This window comes from Syngnathoides biaculeatus, chromosome 5 (assembly GCF_019802595.1).
Source record: "Syngnathoides biaculeatus isolate LvHL_M chromosome 5, ASM1980259v1, whole genome shotgun sequence".
Taxonomy (NCBI): domain Eukaryota; kingdom Metazoa; phylum Chordata; class Actinopteri; order Syngnathiformes; family Syngnathidae; genus Syngnathoides; species Syngnathoides biaculeatus.
Window position 1 is genome coordinate 13,744,472 of NC_084644.1, and position 20,010 is coordinate 13,764,481.

At 40.5% G+C, this 20,010-nt stretch overlaps 1 protein-coding gene across 4 annotated transcripts in view; it reads left to right on the plus strand.

Moving 5' to 3' along the window:
- Window positions 1-20,010, plus strand: part of LOC133500547 (glutamate receptor ionotropic, NMDA 2D) — a 44,554-nt gene that overhangs the window by 15,490 nt on the left and 9,054 nt on the right. For 3 of the 4 annotated variants that reach the window (XM_061819353.1, XM_061819350.1, XM_061819352.1), the window contains 9 exons: window positions 3,079-3,284; window positions 3,949-4,117; window positions 6,159-6,312; window positions 7,408-7,533; window positions 9,229-9,458; window positions 9,796-9,956; window positions 11,875-11,944; window positions 12,061-12,178; window positions 19,377-19,612. In XM_061819353.1, the coding sequence (XP_061675337.1) occupies window positions 3,079-3,284; window positions 3,949-4,117; window positions 6,159-6,312; window positions 7,408-7,533; window positions 9,229-9,458; window positions 9,796-9,956; window positions 11,875-11,944; window positions 12,061-12,178; window positions 19,377-19,612 (1,470 nt within the window). The remainder of the gene's footprint in view (window positions 1-3,078; window positions 3,285-3,948; window positions 4,118-6,158; window positions 6,313-7,407; window positions 7,534-9,228; window positions 9,459-9,795; window positions 9,957-11,874; window positions 11,945-12,060; window positions 12,179-19,376; window positions 19,613-20,010) is intronic. The other variant, XM_061819351.1, reaches the window with a different exon arrangement.

Genomic DNA, 20,010 nt, shown 5'->3' on the forward strand with positions numbered 1-20,010 from the left:
TCCCCCAACCCCACCCCTGTATTTTTGCAGAGTGCTGATGTTTAAACTGTATCATGTTACAGTGGCTCATGCCAGAATCAGAGTACAGGATTTTAATCTTGTTATTGGACCAATTTGCGATTATGGGCAACTTCCCAAACTGGGTCCTCATACAGTATTTTGTCAGCAACCACAAAACTACTTTACTTGTCAGGAATGAGATCCTGCCCCAATTGGAGGAGTTTAAATATCTGACATGATATGACAAAAAAAAATTCGCTTGAAAGTTCCTCCAACTTCCAAATGCCAAAAACCATTTCTCGTGTACAACATTTAAGGAAAAGTGTGACCAAGAACAAAGTGACACGTGAATCAAAGCACAAAACGGTGTGTGGTCACTAATGACTGATTTGAGCTTAACGCATGTTGTCCCCTGTTGGTCGTTTGCTCAGCCTATGATTGAAGTGTTAGATTTTAATTGCAAATTATACATTTTTAATGAAGCATGGGCTTGGGGATACATGTTTTATCCAATTTTCACATTTGCACAGATTGTAAACGAATATTTTGCAAACCGTGTATGAAGTTTGATTTGGCAAAAAAATGACACAAAAACTAACTGAAAATTGTTCACTTTAACCGACATCTTTGAATATGTCCCCCATGGTTCATCTGTAAGGCATTTCTTGTGTTGTCATGTATCTGCATTACATTTTTTCATTTGAAGAAAATAACTGTTTGAACACCCTGCTATATTACAAGTTCTCCCACTTAGAAATCATGGAGGGGTCGGAATTTTTCATCGTAGGTGCATGTCCACTGTGAGAGAAATCACAATGTATGATTTTTTTAATGATATATATGTGTGATACAACTGCAAATAAGTATTTGAACACCTGAGAAAACCAATGTTAATATATGGCACAGTAGCCTTTGTAGCAATTACAGAGGTTAAACATTTCCTGTAGTGGTTCACCAGGTTTGCACGCACTGCAGGAGGGATTTTAGCCCAGGAGGGATTTTGGCTCACTTCTCCACACAGATCTTCTCTAGATCAAGCAGGTTTCTGGGCTGTCGCTGAGAAACACGGAGTTTCACCTCCCTCCAAATATTTTGTATTGGGTTTAGGTCTGAAGACTGGCTAGGCCACGCCAGAACAATAATATGCTTCTTACGTAGCCACTCCTTGGTTTTCCTGGTTGTGTGCTTCGGGTCATTGACATGTTGAAAGACCCAGCCATGACCCATCTTCAATGCTTTGACTGAGGGAAAGAGGTTGGTCCCCAAAATCTCACAATACATGGCCACGGTCATCCTCTTCTTAATACAGTGTGTTCGTCCTGTCCCTTGTGCAGAAAAACACCTCCAAAGCATCATGCTACCACCCCCATGCTTCACAGTAGGGATGGTGTTCTTGGGATGAAACTCATCATTTGTCTTCCCTCAAACACGGTTAGTGGAATTATGACCAAGAAGTTACATTTTGGTCTCATCTGACCACAAAACTTTCTCCCATGACTCCTTTGTATCATCCAAATGGTCAACGTAAGACGGGCCTTGACATGTGCTGGTTTAAGCAGGGGAACCTTCCGTGCCATGCATGATTTCAAACCATCACGTCTTAGTGTATTACCAACATTCACCTTGGAAACTGTGGTCCCAGCTCTTTTAAGGTCATTGACCAAGTCCTGTCGTGTAGTCGTGGGTTGATTCCTCCCCTTTCTAAGGATCATTGAGACCCCACAAGGTTATATCTTGGATGGGGCTACACTCCGATTGAGATTGACCGTCATGATTCACTTCTTCCATTTTCTAATGACTGCTCAAACAGAGGACCTTTTTTCACCAAGCTGCTTGGCAATTTCTCCGTAGCCCTTTCCAGCTGTGTGGAGTTGTACAATTTTGTCTCTGGTGTCTTTGAACAGCTCTTTGGTCTTGGACATGTTACGAGTTTAAGTCTTACTGATTGTATGGGGTACATCGGTGTCTTTATGGAGCCAACGACCTCACACAGGTGCATCTGATCCAGAATAATACATGGAGTGGCGGTGGACTTTTAAAGGTGGACTAACAGGTCTTTGAGGCTCAGAATTCTAGCTGATAGATGGGTGTTCAAATACTTATTTGCAGCTGTATCACACAAATAAGCGTTAAAAAATCATACATTGTGATTTCTGGTTTTTCTTCTTAGATTATCTCTCTCAGAGTGGACATGCACCCATGATGACAATTTCAGACCCCTCCATGATTTCTAAGTGTGAGAACTTGCAATATAGCAGGGTGTTCAAAAACTTATTTTCTTCACTGTATGCGGCTCAATGTATCAACGATAGAGGACTGCAGAAAATCTGTATTATGATTCTGGTGCCATCAATCAGTGTGGCCTTTGCACGTACATGAATTTGCCAGATGATTTCTCCCGTCCACCATAACAATGGTAATTTAGAGCAATGTGTTTCCAAGTAAGGCAAATGGCCCCTAACACTATAATGGAAACTACCAGAACAGCCATGCCTGCAGTAAATACTACCTTTATGGAGATGATTCTCTTTTTGATACTGTCACAGAGTTGGTCATTAATCGCAGTGGTCATTTTGTAGCCATGTAGCTGCTCTGTACAAGTTCATTTTAGAGGCATAAGGAGGATGAAATGAACCAATCTCATACAATAATTGGTGCTCTGCCTTGGAATGGGACTGTTTGAGTCACAAACTATTGCTTTTGTTCTCCCACCTTTCACTATAAGAACACTGTTCTGTTTTTAATGTAAAAGAGAACATTTCTTAAAAATAAATCATAGATTTTAATAACTTCAAGATGCAGTGGTTCAGTTAGAGACCCCAAATTGCTTAATTCTGTAGCAATTTGTAACATTATTTTTCTCAAAATTGCATATTACTGGGTGAGATTCAAAACTGTTTTAGCCAATGTTTGCATCAAAATAGATTCTTTTATTCGTATACAAGTGAGATTCTTATGGTGTTTCAATTTCCAAGCGAATGGTATAACTAAATCTATTGTCTATTTCAAGAAATTCAAAATATGATGCAAACAGATGCAACTGTGCCTCTGTTTCATTCTGCTCATCTGTCTTCCCAGGTAGGCTGGTGGGAGAATGGCGTACTAAGGCTGCGATACCCGGCCTGGTCCCGCTATGGGCCTTTCCTTAAACCTCCAGACGACGCCCAGCACCTGCGTGTTGTCACGCTGGAGGAACGACCCTTTGTCATTGTGGAGCTGGCAGACCCTGCATCTGGAACTTGCATCCGAGACTCAGTGCCCTGCAGACGGCCCCTCAATGCCAGGTCTGATGCCTTTTGAAAAACAGAGCTCCCTGAATGACGTGATCTTTCTACAAACAAAGCAGTAAATAATCCAGTATTGTAGACACTTAGAACTCGGATGGTTTGGGGGCCAAATACTCAAAACTGAGAAGACCCTCTGCCCCTTGTTACATTTATTTAGACTGTGAGATTTCAGAACCAACATGTTGTTGTCTGCACTTCATGGATAAATATAATATTCCGTTTATGAAAAAAAAGTGTTGTTTCAGAAAGAAGAGGAAACATGAAAAAGAATATAATGTATGCTGCAAAGGTTGACCAAAACCTGAGCAAAAAAAAAAACTTTGCAAAAGCAATCACATTAGCAATGCTATTTCTACTACTAGTATAATTTAAAGCACTTACTGTTCCTGAGCCAAAAAGCTTGAGACCAATATCATTCAACTCTCTAAACTGTGGTCTCCTCAGAGCTTGGCCATAATCAATGTCAGAGTTCTTTCAAGGGGGATGAGAGGAATGACTCCGAAGTTTTGAGAATTGCACATGACCACAATGAAGCCTTATAGTTCATCAGCTCCTGGAGGCCTGACAGCAGCTACCCCAAACCGATCGATCAAACTTGTCAGTTCAAGCTCACTTTAATTTGACCTACCTTCTCTTTTTAATCCCTGTGACTTGTTCCCAGCGCCAACCATGAAGGAGTGGCTCCCATGAAGCAATGCTGCAAGGGTTTCTGCATCGACATACTCAAGAGATTGGCCAAGATAGTTGGCTTCACCTACGACCTTTACCTGGTGACCAACGGGAAGCACGGCAAGAAAATTGACGGCATTTGGAACGGCATGATTGGAGAGGCGAGTGTGCACTGCTGTTGTGTTGTTTGCTTATTTGTGCCTGCTGGCTTGTTTGCTTGCGCTGAATTTTCTGTCAATAAGCCGTATGGCAACATTTGTCAGCCCCCTGGGTGACCATTAAACACAAGAATACACTGACAGGGATAGAAAGAGAACGGGGTAAGCAGAAAGTTACACTAATTAGATGGACAAGTATGATGGTAAACAAGCACATCCCAGTGTGTTTATCTAATGAAACACTCGCATCAACATTGTCAGAGACCTTCTGGCTAGTTTGATTTGTCCTTGATATTTTCTTTGGAATACCACCTTAATTTAGTTGCGTATGTGTACATGTCGGTTCAGTTCCTTCTTAGTGACGGTGTGAATTTGAAAGTGAATGGTTGTTTGTCTCAAGATGTGCTTTGTGACTGACCAGTCCAGGGTGTAGTCCACCTTTTCGCCGAAGTCAGCTGGGATTGGCTCCAGCACACCCGCGACCGTGAACTGGATAAGCGAGTTAAAAATTGATGGATGGATAAAGGAATGGATGAATGGATGGATGGAAACCAGCTTCATGATAAGGCAAGGCACAGAAATGTCCATTCCAAAATAATAAAAACAGCTCGCACAAATCCATTTCAGTCAAAAATCAAAACAAAAACAAACAAAAAAAAACAATAATAATCGTCACTATCCTGCCCCATCTTGTACCTCTAATTTGATTTTTAAAAACCACATGCCCGAGTCAAAGACAGAAGGCATGACCGACGAAGTGTCAAATTTGCCTTGCACTTGGCTTTGGCTTGAGGGCTTTGCTGAAAATATGTCAGAATATGAATATGAAATATACTTAGATTTTTAAAATGCCCATTCCTCATCTGCTAACAACTGGGAATTACTCAAAAAGGAGTAGATTAAGGGACATCAGGTGGTTGAGGATTCAGAAGTGACACAGCTTTTATGCGTGACAGGATGTTTATTGCCCTTTTTGAGTTCAATTTTTATACTGTATAGTACACCATAGTTGTATTTAGCTTTTTATATTGTTATTTTTTATCTTACTTTTGTCGCACTGCAGGGCATCGAGTATCGTAATTTCAATCCTATGCATGTATTACGCATATCAAAGAAAGCAATCTGAACCTTGATCCTTAAATCGATTGTAGATTTCCAAAACATATGACTTCAAACTGATAAAATAGTGTTCTAGTTACAATCCATTACAAATAACAGAACAAATCATGCTATCAGCATAGTATCCGTCGCTAACATCATTGTATTTCCAGTGCTTTTGATGCTAGAGTACTTTGAGATTAGTGCTACTTTCTAAAAGCTCGACAGCATTTTCTGTGACAATCACAAACCTGCCTTTTCATAATCGCATTTCATTATAAATGGCCAAGTTTGAGAATCATCCTCATGCACGTCACTAAGGGATGCAATTGTGGTCAGAAACTTCACCTTTTTCTTTAAGATTTATGTTTCATTGCGGTACCCAGCTTTTTCCTCTATGTTTGAACCCCAATTGTCACTGATATAATACAGTTTCCACTGTGCTTTTCTTCCGCACCGTCATTTATGATATGAACCCCAGCCAGAGCTGTCTGTCAAATCTATTTTCACACGCAAAGGGCCGAGCAAATGTTGTCTCAGACTGGCGTGCACCTTTTGATCAGATGTTCCAAAGCCTGCCATTCTTTGATCAGGTAATCCAGATTTGGCAAACTTGAGAGGAGAGCGGTCTGCATTCTGCTTCGCTTCATTTTTCTGCTGATTTGCTCAGAAGAGTGAATGTGCCACGTCTAATGTAGATTAACATTTCACTTCTCCAATCAGCTGACTTTTCACATTTTTTTTTTCAAACTGGTGGTAGGGTGGAGACAGGCATGGGCTCATTCTGTATGTGAAAGAGATACAGAGGAATCACATTTTACTTTTATACCATATTGCGCCCTAAATACATTTTACAGTTCTGTAAGTGGTCAGACTTTCGAATCCTAATTAAAAGGGCTAAGATAATTGGATTTCTCTCCTGTTGCTGGTTCCTGTCCCTTTTTAGGTGGTATACAAGCGGGCAGACATGGCCATTGGCTCTCTGACTATCAATGAAGAGAGATCAGAGGTTGTGGATTTCTCTGTCCCTTTTGTGGAAACGGGGATCAGTGTCATGGTCTCCCGTAGCAACGGAACTGTATCACCATCTGCTTTCCTTGGTAAGAGGCCTAGTCAATGTGATGTACGGAAACAAATGTTATGTATGTAGTGTTAAGTTCGCGAAAAATATAAAATAAAAACACTGCAACTGTTATTCCTTCTTTGTAGCATACTGAAAGTTCAATCTGTCACAGTTCAAGTCACAGTTACGAGTAGACAGTCACAGTAGACGCCACTGAAGATTGTTTAAACAAAAAAACAACAAAACAAAAAAGATTGTAGCCTTCTGGACATTGTTTTTTTTTTCCCCTTTAAATGTTTCCCCACATGACCTGGTGGAGTGATCACGTACTATTGTATTGTACTTATATTGCAGATTATACTCACTATATTGCTGAAAGTGTGGTGATTATTTTTCTACACAAACTGTTTACTGCTGACTTACATACAAATAAGTGCAAGCAATGAGAAAAGAGTGTTTTAAAGACAGAAAATGAACAAAGTTTGCAATCATTTCACACTTAAAAAAAATTATCTAAAGTGAAATCGGCCTATTGGAAAGTAAAGCTATTTTAAGTTACACAACCGCATGTCTGCGGTAAAGTGAACTTAGCTAATTGAGTCTAGCCTACCACAGCTTGTTAGAACACATCCATAACTGGTGGTCTGGATAAAGAGAGGATGCAAACAGCTGCTGGTGCTGTTTCAATCGCTTTATTGAATAAACTTAAGGCAGTACAGTAAAGACAATCCTATTCTTTGTTGACCTGCCTCCACACAAAGTGGCTAAAACTAAAGACAGTAAACATCTAGCCATCTGTATGTTTTTATACGTTTACTTCCATGTCACCTACCAGACCAGACCCTTCTTTTAAAGACAGGTACATGTTGAACATCACTGCGACTGTAGTGTAGAATATGTTGATGCCATGCCCAAGTTGACAAAAATAATACTTGACCCTCACATGCATATACTGATTGTTAGTAAGTAAGCAAAGTATGCATTAAGCTTTAAAATACATACAAGTAATACATTTTTTGGTCTCTACTTTGCAGATTTTGTCTATAGCAGGGATGGTCCCATAAAAACAAGGGCTTTCCGTATATCATATAATGCAAGTGTGTTGACAAGAGCCTTCTGTTTGCCCCCAAAGAGCCTTACAGCCCAGCAGTGTGGGTGATGATGTTCGTCATGTGCCTGACCGTCGTGGCTGTGACTGTCTTCATCTTCGAGTTTTTCAGTCCTGTGGGCTACAACCGCAGTCTGCAAACTGGCAAGAGTGAGTGATGAGTCCGCTCTTGTCTGTTTTTCCCCGCCTGATAGATGAGTGTGAATGTAGTCCATCACTGTCTCTACACAGATCAAACGGGCAAATAGTGAACACACAACTGGGATGGGGTTTAAACCACAGAAAGGGCATTTGGGGGGTGAAAAATAACTGAAGCAAACATTAGAAAAATTCTAATCACTAACTGGTTGAATTAAATTTTTTGTTTTCCCACAATAAAATCTTTGTTTTTTTAAGAAATTAAAATCACCGCACGATGCACAAGCTAACCGGAACAAAATAAACTAGTGACCATCTCCCCATTCATTCCTGCAGCTGAAAACATGCACTATGTAATGTATCGCTACCAATCAGTGTTTTAAGTATAAATAGTATTGCATCTGTTATTTTTTGGTCCAAAATGGACCTGTGCTGACCATCTTGTCAAGTTGCCGACGTAACCCCGCACATGAGAGATTTACAACCCCAATTCCAATGAATTTGGGATGTTGTGTTGAACATAAATGTAAACAAAATACAATGTTTAGCAAATACAGTTCGACCTATATTTCCGTGAAGACATGACAAAGACAAGATATTTAATGATAAAGTTTGTTTTTAGCAAATAATCATTAGTATTTTATGGCTGCAACACGTGGCAAGTTGAGGAATGCTAATCAAACATCTGTTTGGAACATCCCACAAGTGATCAGGCTAATAGGGAACAGGTGGGTGCCATGATTGGCTATGAAAGGAGCTTCCCTGAATTGCTCAGTCATTCACAAGCAGAGATGGGGTGAGGTTCACCAATTTGTGTTGAAGTGCGTGCGAAAATAGGCGAACAGTTTAAGAACAATCTTCCTTGGTGTACATTTGCAAGTGTTACAAAAATAGCACCTGTCCCTTTGAAAATGTTATTTCCTCGGAGTTTCCATGTACCACTATTGTTGTTTTTTTTTTTTCAACAGTTTCTCAGTAAGCAGTCACAGACAGTTAAGGTTAAAAGACGCCGTTGTGCTCCCTCAATGCTACCAAGCATGCACGCGCGCAGAGGGTGGTCGGCATCCCAGTGCTCGGGAAATATGAGCAGTGTCATTTTGGAGCGGTCCTTGATGCGTCAGGACCGCCTCGAGGGGATTGTTGAAACGCGTAGTCAACTTTAACATAATATGCTGCCCCCTACTGTGCGGGAGTGTGCAACAAAGATCGCCTGCTTCTTCCAATCAACCACAAGCGGTGCCTTTTGAATTTCAAGTGTGATGAAGACAGTTGTTGAATTTCATCGGCGTATGTCTAACATTGAAGACGCAATCTATTATTCATCAGCATAGTTTCTACTCCGGTGATATTTAATGTCTCTGATGCGTGGACCATTCTCGTCTCTTCTACTCCATGGTTGATACACTTTGCATAGATTGAACTCTTAAATTCATCTTCCATCATGGTAGAGCATTCGAAGAGCTTCAATTATTTGCACCATGAGGTTGCATTATTTCTAACATTATGTAGCTGCTATGCTCAGAATGTACAGTCAGTGACTTATGAGCTTTGGTGTCAATATGCTTGATAGATTTTTATATACAGCGAACCCATTACACACATAATTCACGAGGTTTCATTTGAATACTTTTGCGAAGCCACATGCTCGTTCACAGCAATTTTACAACCACTAACCATTTTCCTTCCCACTCTCATCTCTCTGGACAGAGGCTGGAGGGTCTACTTTCACTATAGGAAAGTCTGTGTGGCTTTTATGGGCCATTGTCTTCAATAACTCTGTTCCCGTGGAAAACCCCAGAGGAACGACGAGCAAGATCATGGTGCTGATCTGGGCCTTCTTCGCCGTCATCTTCCTGGCCTCGTACACTGCTAACCTGGCGGCCTTCATGATCCAGGAGGAGTACATTGACACGGTGTCAGGGCTGTCAGACAAAAAGGTACTTTATTGCTTGAATGCTAACAATCTGCAATGGCAAAAAGGCGAATTGAAGTTTTAAGGGGGTCGAATCGCATGGATTTAAGTGTTAAAATTGATTACAGTGGATGGTTTGAAGAAAAGGATGAAATCTCATTTAACATTACTCAATTATCACAGTTCTTGAATCTATAAATGGCAGTTTATAAATGCTACATAGAGGCCGCTGCATGACCTTTTTTCCCCAAAGATTTGACTGTGTTCAAAGTGTAACAACTTAGTCTGGAAAGGGAACAGAAATAGGTCAAACAGATTGGTGCACAGCCTGAGGTGTCTCATGTCCCTTCCATCTCCGTTAGTTTCAGCATCCCGAGGAGCAGTACCCACCGCTAAAGTTTGGCACGGTGCCCAACGGGAGCACAGAGAAAAATATCCGCTCCAACTACCCAGACATGCACCAGTACATGGGAAAATACAACCAGAGAGGAGTCGAGGACGCCATTATCAACCTTAAGACTGGGTTTGTTTCCCTTATCCTGCTCCTGTGCCATTTTGTATTCAACCATCCTTCTCAAATTCATTTAATTTACAGTGGAAGCTCGATTTATGCGATTAATTTGTTCCAAGAAGTCTGGCTAAAATTGAATCCTTTGATTACTGAAGCAATATTTCCTGAAAGAAATCATATAAATCCAATTAATCCATTCCAGACACCCTAAACAATGAATTTCATAGAGAATAACTGTATTTTAAGATAGATGGAAAAACATGAGAAATTAATAAGAATTGCTAATGAAGTGGAAAAATGAACATTATAGATAACCTGTACCTCTGTTGAAGACTCTTGACGTCACAAGGTTATTCTTTTGAAGGACAATGCACTATTTTCATACAGTTCTTTCTTAAAATGGACGTTTTTTTTTTACTCATCATCTTTAACTAACAGTAGATTTATGCCAGTAGATTTAGTGTACCATATTATGAGCCGGTAAAGAAGCCAAGCACACAGAAATGAGCGTCATGGCCAACATGGGGATACTCATCTCTATTATTCCAGCCAAAAAAACAAACACATGCACATGCAAACAAGTTTAAACAGAAATAAAGTCAAAGGAGATACTTAGCTCGGTTGCTAGGCTTTAGAAGGCAATCTAAATGAGAACGAAAATTAAATGGCCGGCTCTGTAGGTCCCCCTGTAGATTAATGAATAATTAAGGAAAGTGCCCGGTGTAGAGAGAGTTCAAAACTAACAAAGAACAAATTGGGTAGCTGAGAATGACAGAAATGCAAGCAAGTATTGAGTTGAAACAGCACCAGGGTATGAAATAAAAATGATGTCAAAAGCATGAATTTTGGTTGTGACAGCAGATCCTGTATTTTACACTGAACCCAATGGACTCTTGCATTGGTGCTTATCCTTATTTCCCTCACACCTGCAGTGTGACAGTGTGTTATTTTGAAAGCTCACCGTGGCATTCTTTTCAACTCATTTTAATCTTTGGTCACGCTTTTCCTTCTTCTACATGCAAATTCTGTCACCTTCGCTATCACTCCCAACACTTTCAAGATTGGATCACGGGCACAGCACTTACTTTTCTGTTTCCAATTACAAAAAAACAAAACCAAAAAAACCCCACCATCAGTGTATGTGTTTTGGGTAATCCCACTTTGCTTTTACTTTACTACCCTGTCACGGTGCGCCCCACCTGAAAGCCGTGTCACTGCAAATATAACTCTCTGTTGTTACACTTTAAATAATTGAACCGATTGCCAGCTGGTGTCCTACCATTTTGTTTGCTGCTGACGTCTTTTCCCTTCAACCTAATCTCACTTTTTATCCAGTCATTCATCTTCCATCCGTGCTTCTTTAACTCTATTTTGGGCTTTTCATTTTTCCCTTCAAGTATGTTTTCTCGCCATGTCTGTCTTTAAACTTTATAATCCTCACCGCTCAAGCCGGTGTCTTTTCCCCCTGAAGTGTGTAAATCTTTTTCCTCTTCTCTCTCTATTTTCCCCCTTGTCGCTGCACTCTTCAGAAAGTATAAATCCCCATCCTCCCCTCTGCCTCCTACACGTACATTTCCCTCATCTCTGCCTCATTTTATTCTCCTTGTTTTTGCCCTCTCTGGCAAACCAGCTTTGCTATTCCACCCCTTCTTGCTTTACATGCTTAGACTTAAGTTACCATTCTGTTACTGTCGTTCTGAAAGCTTGTCTACTGAGTATTTTTGCACCGCAAACTCCCCACCCACTAGCAATTACTTAGTTAGTGCCAATTTGGTGCCACGGTATATGAAATATGTCTGAATTTTTTACCATGATTATTCTTAGTAACTGTTTCATCCCTACATCCTCCCTGGCCTCTCCCAACTCGCTCAATCCCTCTGCTGCTCCTCCCATTAAATGATGAATGCATTTCCCCTTGATCTCTTTACAGGAAACTGGATGCTTTTATTTATGATGCTGCAGTATTGAACTATATGGCCAGGAAGGACGAAGGTTGTAAGGTACGAACCAACTCCCAAACACGCAGTGCTTAAGCACTGTGGACATAAATACAGAGTAGTTGACATATATACTCGGCTTTGTTTAATGTGCCCGTTGTCCTTTATTTTTCTCCAAGGTGATGACCATAGGCTCGGGGAAGGTTTTTGCCACCACAGGCTACGGTATCGCCCTGCACAAAAACTCACGCTGGAAACGTCCTCTTGACTTGGCCCTTCTTCAGCTGGTGGGAGATGGTGAGAACAACAACGAGGAGCTGAGAGCGCAGAGGAAGTAATTAAGTCAATTGAGGGGCAGAGGGAAGGCGGTGGGCAAAATGACTGGCTGGGGACCCGGGTAAGAGAGCACAGGAGGACACGGGGGGTAGATGATGGAGAGGATGTTAGGGGAAAGCGATGGTTGCAAGGTGTTTTGATCGTGACAAGGGGAATAATGGTGTGTAGGAGAGGTGATGGTGGTTATGGAGATGCCTAAAAGGTCTCTTTACTGTCTGGCTGTGAGTGGGAAATAAAAACAGGGAATGGCACCAAGAGGAATATGATTGTCCATTTAAAAGATTGCATGAGTAACACGGTTCTTTACACAGCAACAAGGGCTTTCCCTTATTTTTCTGCTGTGAATCTCAGTACTCTTTCCCCGCTGAAGCAGGTAAAAAAACAAAAACAAAACGGAGTTTATCTGAGTCAGTCAGTGTCAAAAAGGACTTGAAATGAGTTCACACCAACAAAGAATGAGTCTGAGTGTATACAAAATAAATATGAATTACACGAAACGGATTGTTACTTCGCGGCACGATGGATCAGCTGGAAAGTGTTGGCCTCACAGTTCTGAGGTCCCGGGTTCAATCCCGGACCCGCCTGTGTGGAGTTTGCATGTTCTCCCTGTGCCTGCGTGGGTTTTCTCCGGGCACTCCAGTTTCTTCCTACATCCCCAAAACATGCATCATTGCTTGAACGCTCTCAATTGCCCCCAGGTGTGATTGTGAGTGTGGCTGTTTGTCTCTATGTGTGCCCTGCGATTGGCTGGCAACCAGTTCAGGGTGTACCCGGCCTCCAACTTGTTGACAGCTGGGGTAGGTTCCAGCACTCCCGCAACCCTCGTGGGGATAAGCGGCTAAGAAAATGGATAGATGGATGGACTGTTACTTAATTCTGTCTTAAGGCAGTCAAGGCTAAATTGATAGCAATTCTTGGTTGGAACAAACAGTGGTGCTCTTGAATTTGGGACGATATCAAACTACACACGTAACATAATGTGATGATAATTACGCAACACGTGTTAACACTTATTCTGCAAGTATCCGCTGCTTGAGCCTATTTTTAAAGACAGACAGAATGTTGGCCGTAATGTCACTGTAAAGATCTGAAGAAATTTCGTGGACACATGCAAAATTAAGTAGAATTACATCAATCGAATATTATGAATATCTAATAATGTATAATGAATGTTTTTTTAAAATGATTTAGTATCATTTAACAGCTTAGGATACACAGAGAAATGTGTGTAAATGGCAAAATCATGTACATCCAATGGAAAAAAAAATGGCACAAATGAAGAAAGACTTGTCATTGTTCTGGTAAGTGTCCAAATGTTTGGCCATTTATAATAAAACTTTAAAGTTTCATTTTTCTGCTAGATTTTCATTATGTCTGGGTGACTGAAAAAGACACCAAAGGCACTTTATAGTGATATTAACCTAGCTCCCCCAGTCAGCATTCTTCAGCTCAATATGACACTGGTGTCAGAACTGGGGTTCAAGACATTTACAGAAAGATTTAATCTAATACCTATAATTTAAGTTGGTATTGACGTTAAAGGGAGGCAAATAATACATGCAAATTAGCAAAGGCAAATATTATTAGAATTCTTTTTGTCTGGTGCAAAATCCGGATTTGGGCTTATGGGAGGCATGCTGTGTGTGTGATTGAGAAAATCCGTTTTGCTATCAGCACACAAAGGCTTGATTGTCATTTTACATTGTCCCACACACGCATTTATTGTCATAATTGGATGGCACTTGCTTGGCTTTTCCAAGGGCTCAAAATCAGCTTTGCTTATGGCATTGCGGACAAAGCCCTTTAGTTGTTTCTGGCATGCAGACACTTTAGCTTTTTACACACTGATAGCGCCCATTTGTTGCCAAGATCTATTAAATAAGGCTGGCGCCTGCAATTGAAAAGCTGGACTGAGAGAAGGAAAAAAACAGCGCCGACTATCTTGCCATTCCGACCCTTCTAGTTCTCTTCGGGCCCATTATAGTTTTAAAATGTCTATATTATTTCATTGGATTTTTGTTTGTTTTTCGTTTCGAGGAATTCAAAACTGAGCTTTTGCAAAAGTTCAGCCAAAGTATAGACTTTACAAAACCGTTTTCATCTTGCTCCCTTAAAATGACATTTCATTTGTACATCAATGTCTTAATTTTTCAATATAATAAATTATTTGATCTAAAAACCCTTTCAAAATTATGGACAAAAAAATTAAGCTTGGTTTTGAACTGTAACATTTCTCACAAAGTGTGAAAATGTGTACTGGTCTGACTTATGAACAGTTTAAACTGGCAAATAGTGCAAGTAAACTTTCAGGCTTCTGGCAATGAATTTTTTTTTTTAAATGACTGGTAGAACATGGATGGATGGATGGATGGATGGGTTACATCATTCCCATTGCGTGGTGTATCATTCTAAAAATTGACTTTCGCTTTGTCAATCTAATGTGGTTTTGATGTCCTTATTGCTATCATCTATTGATCTGACTTCATCTCGCTTCCCGATAGAACTGCAGACTTTGCATTCTTGGTAGCTCCATTTCCATTTTTTAAAACTCTTTTTTTTTTTTTTTTTTTAAATTCCCAGAATATGTTATCCAATAAGTAGATACTAAAAAAACGGGGGGAAACTGCTGTTAGAGTGTTTTTGCTGGCTGGCTGTTTTTCTGCAGTTTTATCTCAAGGTATCTGACATGTTGTGATTATAGCACACAATTGTTTAGGTCACGGTTTTCTGCACATCTGTGGAGGAACTTGGCCTCTCTGGACCTGTTTGGCAACACGCCACATCTGGTGTATGGCAACGAAGTGTGCAAGCATAGAGACAGAAAAACTGTTTTCTTTCTGAATAATTGTTCCCGTTTACCATCAGTTTGACTTAAAATTATGGCATTCAGCAATGTTTTCTTTATAAACCCTAAATTGCTTAGCGTATCTTTTTTAAAAAGAATATCTGTGTGTGTGTGTGTGTGTGTGTGTGTGGTGTGTGTGTGTGTGTGTCAGCATATGGAGTGAAGTATTGAAGGATTGAAATTACAATTCTTTATTCAACATTACAGCATATAAAAAACACTTGCAATGATCAATGCAATATATCCCCCCCCCCAAAAAAAAAAAAAAAAATGGTTGAAACCTCCCAACCAAAACCGAAGCCTTAGCTCTCCCAGAGAGATCAGACAGTGGGCATTTCAATAAGACCAGATACATTGACCCTTTTGTCCTTTTGTGGGTGACAGGAGTGTGTTTGGTTATTATAATTAGGGCTAACTGGCATGCGGTTGCAATATAAAAGAAAATTGATTTCGGAACACTAGTGTGAACAAGGGCAGCGCAGTAGTGCAGTGTTGTCAAAGATCAAGAAGGTCTTTGGTGCAAGCGATTTTTCTATATCGCGGATGTTCTCCTTAAGTTCTCTGCGGTTTCTCCAGATTTCTTGCAAAAGTTAACATTTTTGTCTGATTTATTTCACATTTCAAATGACTGACAATGTAGATATCTATTTGAAAAGATGTCAATGTTGTGCATTCACATTTAATGATCTAAAACTGGACTTACACCAATGTTGGTGTTTTCAAAGTTAGACTTTGTGCTTAGTTATGAGCATGGTTAACTAGTGTACATTAGACTCAGCAGCAAAAGTTCAGAAATATGTTCCTTGTCCAAGGTTTTCTGTGCTTGGTTCATGAAAAACTAATACCCATCCAGTTTCCAGTGCCTTCATTCTTGAACAAAAACAATATATATAAAACATATAGTAACGTGTAACATTTACGCAAATAACATTTTCAACAAACTGTACTTGTTCGAGTCCTTTAAATGCTCTGTACTTTTTTACTTTTAAACCAACATATATGTGGAGAAGGATCAATACTTTTACTTTGTTACAATGATTGATATACTGTTCGCTACTTTAATGTATCCGTTCTTATGTGTGCATGTCTATTTTTAGATTCATCTTCAACTTTTGCTTAGGGCGGCCATTACTAATCATTCATGTTATTTGACTCTAATTCACCAATCAAATGACACAAAGCTGTCACATAGCTGCACACATATCATTCGCGAGCTCATCAAAATGGCTCATTTTAGGGAAAAGAAAACAGTCCTGTGAGTATATTTACCATTTAGGTAACAGCTTTGTCATGCAGCTCTTAAAATGTGGCTAGACCCGGATATTTCAGCCCAGGTGTTTCTATTGTTGTTTTGGGTCATCCGACAGTGACTACTGGCAATATAGGAAATAAGTTGCTGTGCAATGTGGAGCTGAAATGGCACCCTGTGTGATAGCCTTCTTTGCCCACCACCAATTAAAGCTAATAAGGCACAACCTAATAAACTGTCAGGCATTTGGATTTTTGTGAACAAAAACCCTCACTGTTACACATGACCATAAAATGTAACACCAAATGATAGCAGCAAGGGTTTAGTGCGCTTCCTAGTTCCAAATAAGTTGCTATAGGTGAAGAGCTTGACAAAAAAACTATTACTCTACCAAAAATAGCATGTTGCAGACTCCAAAGACTAGACCGTTTTGTTAATGCTGCAGTCATGCGCCCTCTTCCTGCTCTATGTACAATAGAATGTTCAATATGGCCACCACACAGGCATGTCTTTTCAAATTGGATCTAATAATATTGTTTATCTGTGACCTGGATATAAATCAGTTCTGTTCTCTGCCTGCCTTGTGCCACAATGCGAGTTAACAACACCGACTAATTCTGTAACAAACAGAATTTGTCAAGGTTAATTAAATGACAAATGGAAACTTTTTTTGGACACGTAGTTTAGTCTCAAGCGTCTATGTTATTCAATATCTTTTATATTGGGGTATGTTTTATTACTGTTACACTGTTCAAACAAATTGACGAGACATACCTGGAAAAAGGCTAACGAGATAGCTGGTGCAAATGAAAACATAAATTGACAAGACATGAACAAGAGAGGGGGAAAATTATGACAGAATATGAAACACAACTAAATGAAGTCTACACAAACAGATCATAACGTAAATGTCACATGCAAGTTATCTATGATTTCATGTCGAAACCCCATTAGCCCCAAAATAAAGTGAAAGTCTTCATGAATAAAGCTGTGTTCACAGGTGCATCCTTTTGCTCTTTCACCTCCTCTACCTTCCTTTTTTTTCGATAATGTACACCTCGATGACTCAACAAGGTTACCCATATTTGCTATACTAAAGCCAATGATTTTCAAGCCCTAAAGCTAATGGTAAACTATTTTATATGGGGGAGGATGGTGGTTCCACTTTAAAAAAAATGGTGCTCTGTGCAGCCTCACACATTGCACATCCCAGAGGTTGCCACCTGATGTGCAAAAAGTCTGTAAATTCATCCTTTATGAATCCTTCTTCAGTGCAACCCAGTTTTGTGGCGTGTGCAAGCACCACACAACCTGAGCTGCCACCAACGACGAAGGTGGTGTGTGAATTTGACACACGTGCTGGAATTGGCGGACCTGAGCTGACTTTGATTGAAAGGTAGAAACAATTGCCATCATGAAGGTCCAAGGGTGGCAACTAGCAGGCAAGGCAAGAGAAAAAACAGTAACAAAGACCCACAAGATGAATCACTGGAAGTCAAACGGTAGGGAATCCGGGGGATGAGAATTAGAGCTTACCGAAAGCATTCAGCTGCGGTCCTTCGAGGCGTAGGACGTGAAGGCTTTTCTTTCTAACTGTAAACTTTGCTAAGGCACATATTGTTTTCCCACAATGGGTTCATGTTTGGACATAGTCACGTTGAAGGTCAGTGAACGAGCTTCATTTCCTCCACCAGGAATAAAATGTAAAGTCAAAGTGAGATGTTGGTGTTTTGGAACGTACAGAATGACTTTATGAGGCGACTCTGAAAATGGTGACTTGTTACCTGCCATTGAGCTGTAATGTGTCCATCTGTTGGTGTGCTAATGATGTTCTACGGGAAATGCGTTTCCCAGATCACTCAGATGACTGAGCCCTGCTTCATGTAAGCCACGCAAGCACGGATAATGATGGTACCATTAGAAAGCTGTTCACAGGCCAGTGTAGTGTTCAAAGCAGGAGCATGACTTAGCCATTGGACTTGGAATTGTGCAAGGGACCTGTAATGTACATCAAAATGCAACCTTATGCTGTGTTGTTTTATTTTTGTTTTAAGTGCCACTGCTATTAGTGGTACAGAAAGCTCTCATTACGAGCTACGTTGGTCAGAACGCCCCTTTGTTTCCATCATGAATCATAAGCTGCTTCTTCTGGTGAGCCATTGCTATGGTTACACCAGCAACCCGAGCAGTCAATCATAGGTTGGGAGTTAAGATTTGTTAGGTCGCTGAGCTCATTAATGAAAATTCAGTGTCCCTGGTAAAGCGGTCTTGCCTGATTACTGGCAGGTTAACTGATGGAAATCTGGGATTCCTCAAAGTTTCGCACCTTGATGGTGATTCTGACCATCCACCGTCACAATTAAATGATTATGATCTTCCCCTTCTGCCTGTTTCTGTCAGTCCCTATCTGCTCTTTCTTCGCGTTCACCCTCCTCCTTTTGCACTCATCGCCTTCAGCCTTGTGGTGTGTTCCTGCTGTTTGTCATTATGACACAATCTCAGCTTCTTGTCCTCTGCGTCTGTTTGTCTCATTTCTCCTGATGCCTGCGTGTACCGAGAAACAATGCTGCTCGGTTGGCACCTTAATAAACATTCTTTTGAACTCTCCCGTACACCTTGGCTTCTATTCCATGCTTGTTTTACCCATCCAGTCATCGCTGTGGGGGTCCCTGGCCTCCCTTTCTCATCCGCTCCTCATTTTCTCTGGCTCACTATGTTGAGATTAGGTTGTCGGTGTCATTTAACTTCCCGAGCCACTTCATTGTTTTGGAGTGTCTCCAAGTGACCTTCCTCTTTGTTATTTTTGGGCATACCTTGTTTTGTATTCATGAACCCTGACCTCAAGAAGCTGCAGTGGATAAGAAACTAAAGAGAAAGAAATACTGTGGAAACATTGCTTAGTATTAACCTATTGTGTCTTTATCTATCTATCTATCTATCTATCTATCTATCTATCTATCTATCTATCTATCTACCTACCTACCCACCTACCCATCTTTTTCAGCCTCACGTATTTTCCCTACTCATCTTTGTTTTTTCCCCATCCCTACTTGTCCCCTTTGCAGATGAAATTGAAATGCTGGAGCGCCTTTGGCTGTCAGGTATCTGCCATAATGACAAAATTGAGGTGATGAGCAGTAAGCTAGATATTGACAACATGGCTGGGGTCTTCTATATGCTTCTGGTGGCTATGGGCCTCAGCCTACTGGTGTTTGCCTGGGAACACTTGGTCTACTGGAAGTTACGCCATTGCATGGCCACTAGCTCAGGCAAACTTGACTTCCTCCTAGCTATCAGCAGGGTAAGTTTTTTTTAGTTTTACGTCATATTTTTACCTATTAGCAATCATCACATTCATTTTTTTTATCGTTTTAAATCTACGTTGCCTGAGCTGATTGCCTGTGAGAGTTATATCTCTGAATCCAACCAATGAATTAGTCTCTAAAATTTTTCTCTTAATGTCAGGACGCCAAATACACAACCAAATATTTCAAAATAATTCTATGCATACGAGTGTTTGATCATGCTCACATCTGTTACAGAGGGTGAGCGTTTGAAAGTGTGACCCCCGGGGTCAATTCAATTCTACTCAGTCAATTGAGGAGATTAATTGAAATTCAATTCTGCTCACAGCCTGGCTATCCTGTTCCTTTGACAGTGACCTTGGCAGAGCTATCTCCCACCATGTGCATGTGATTA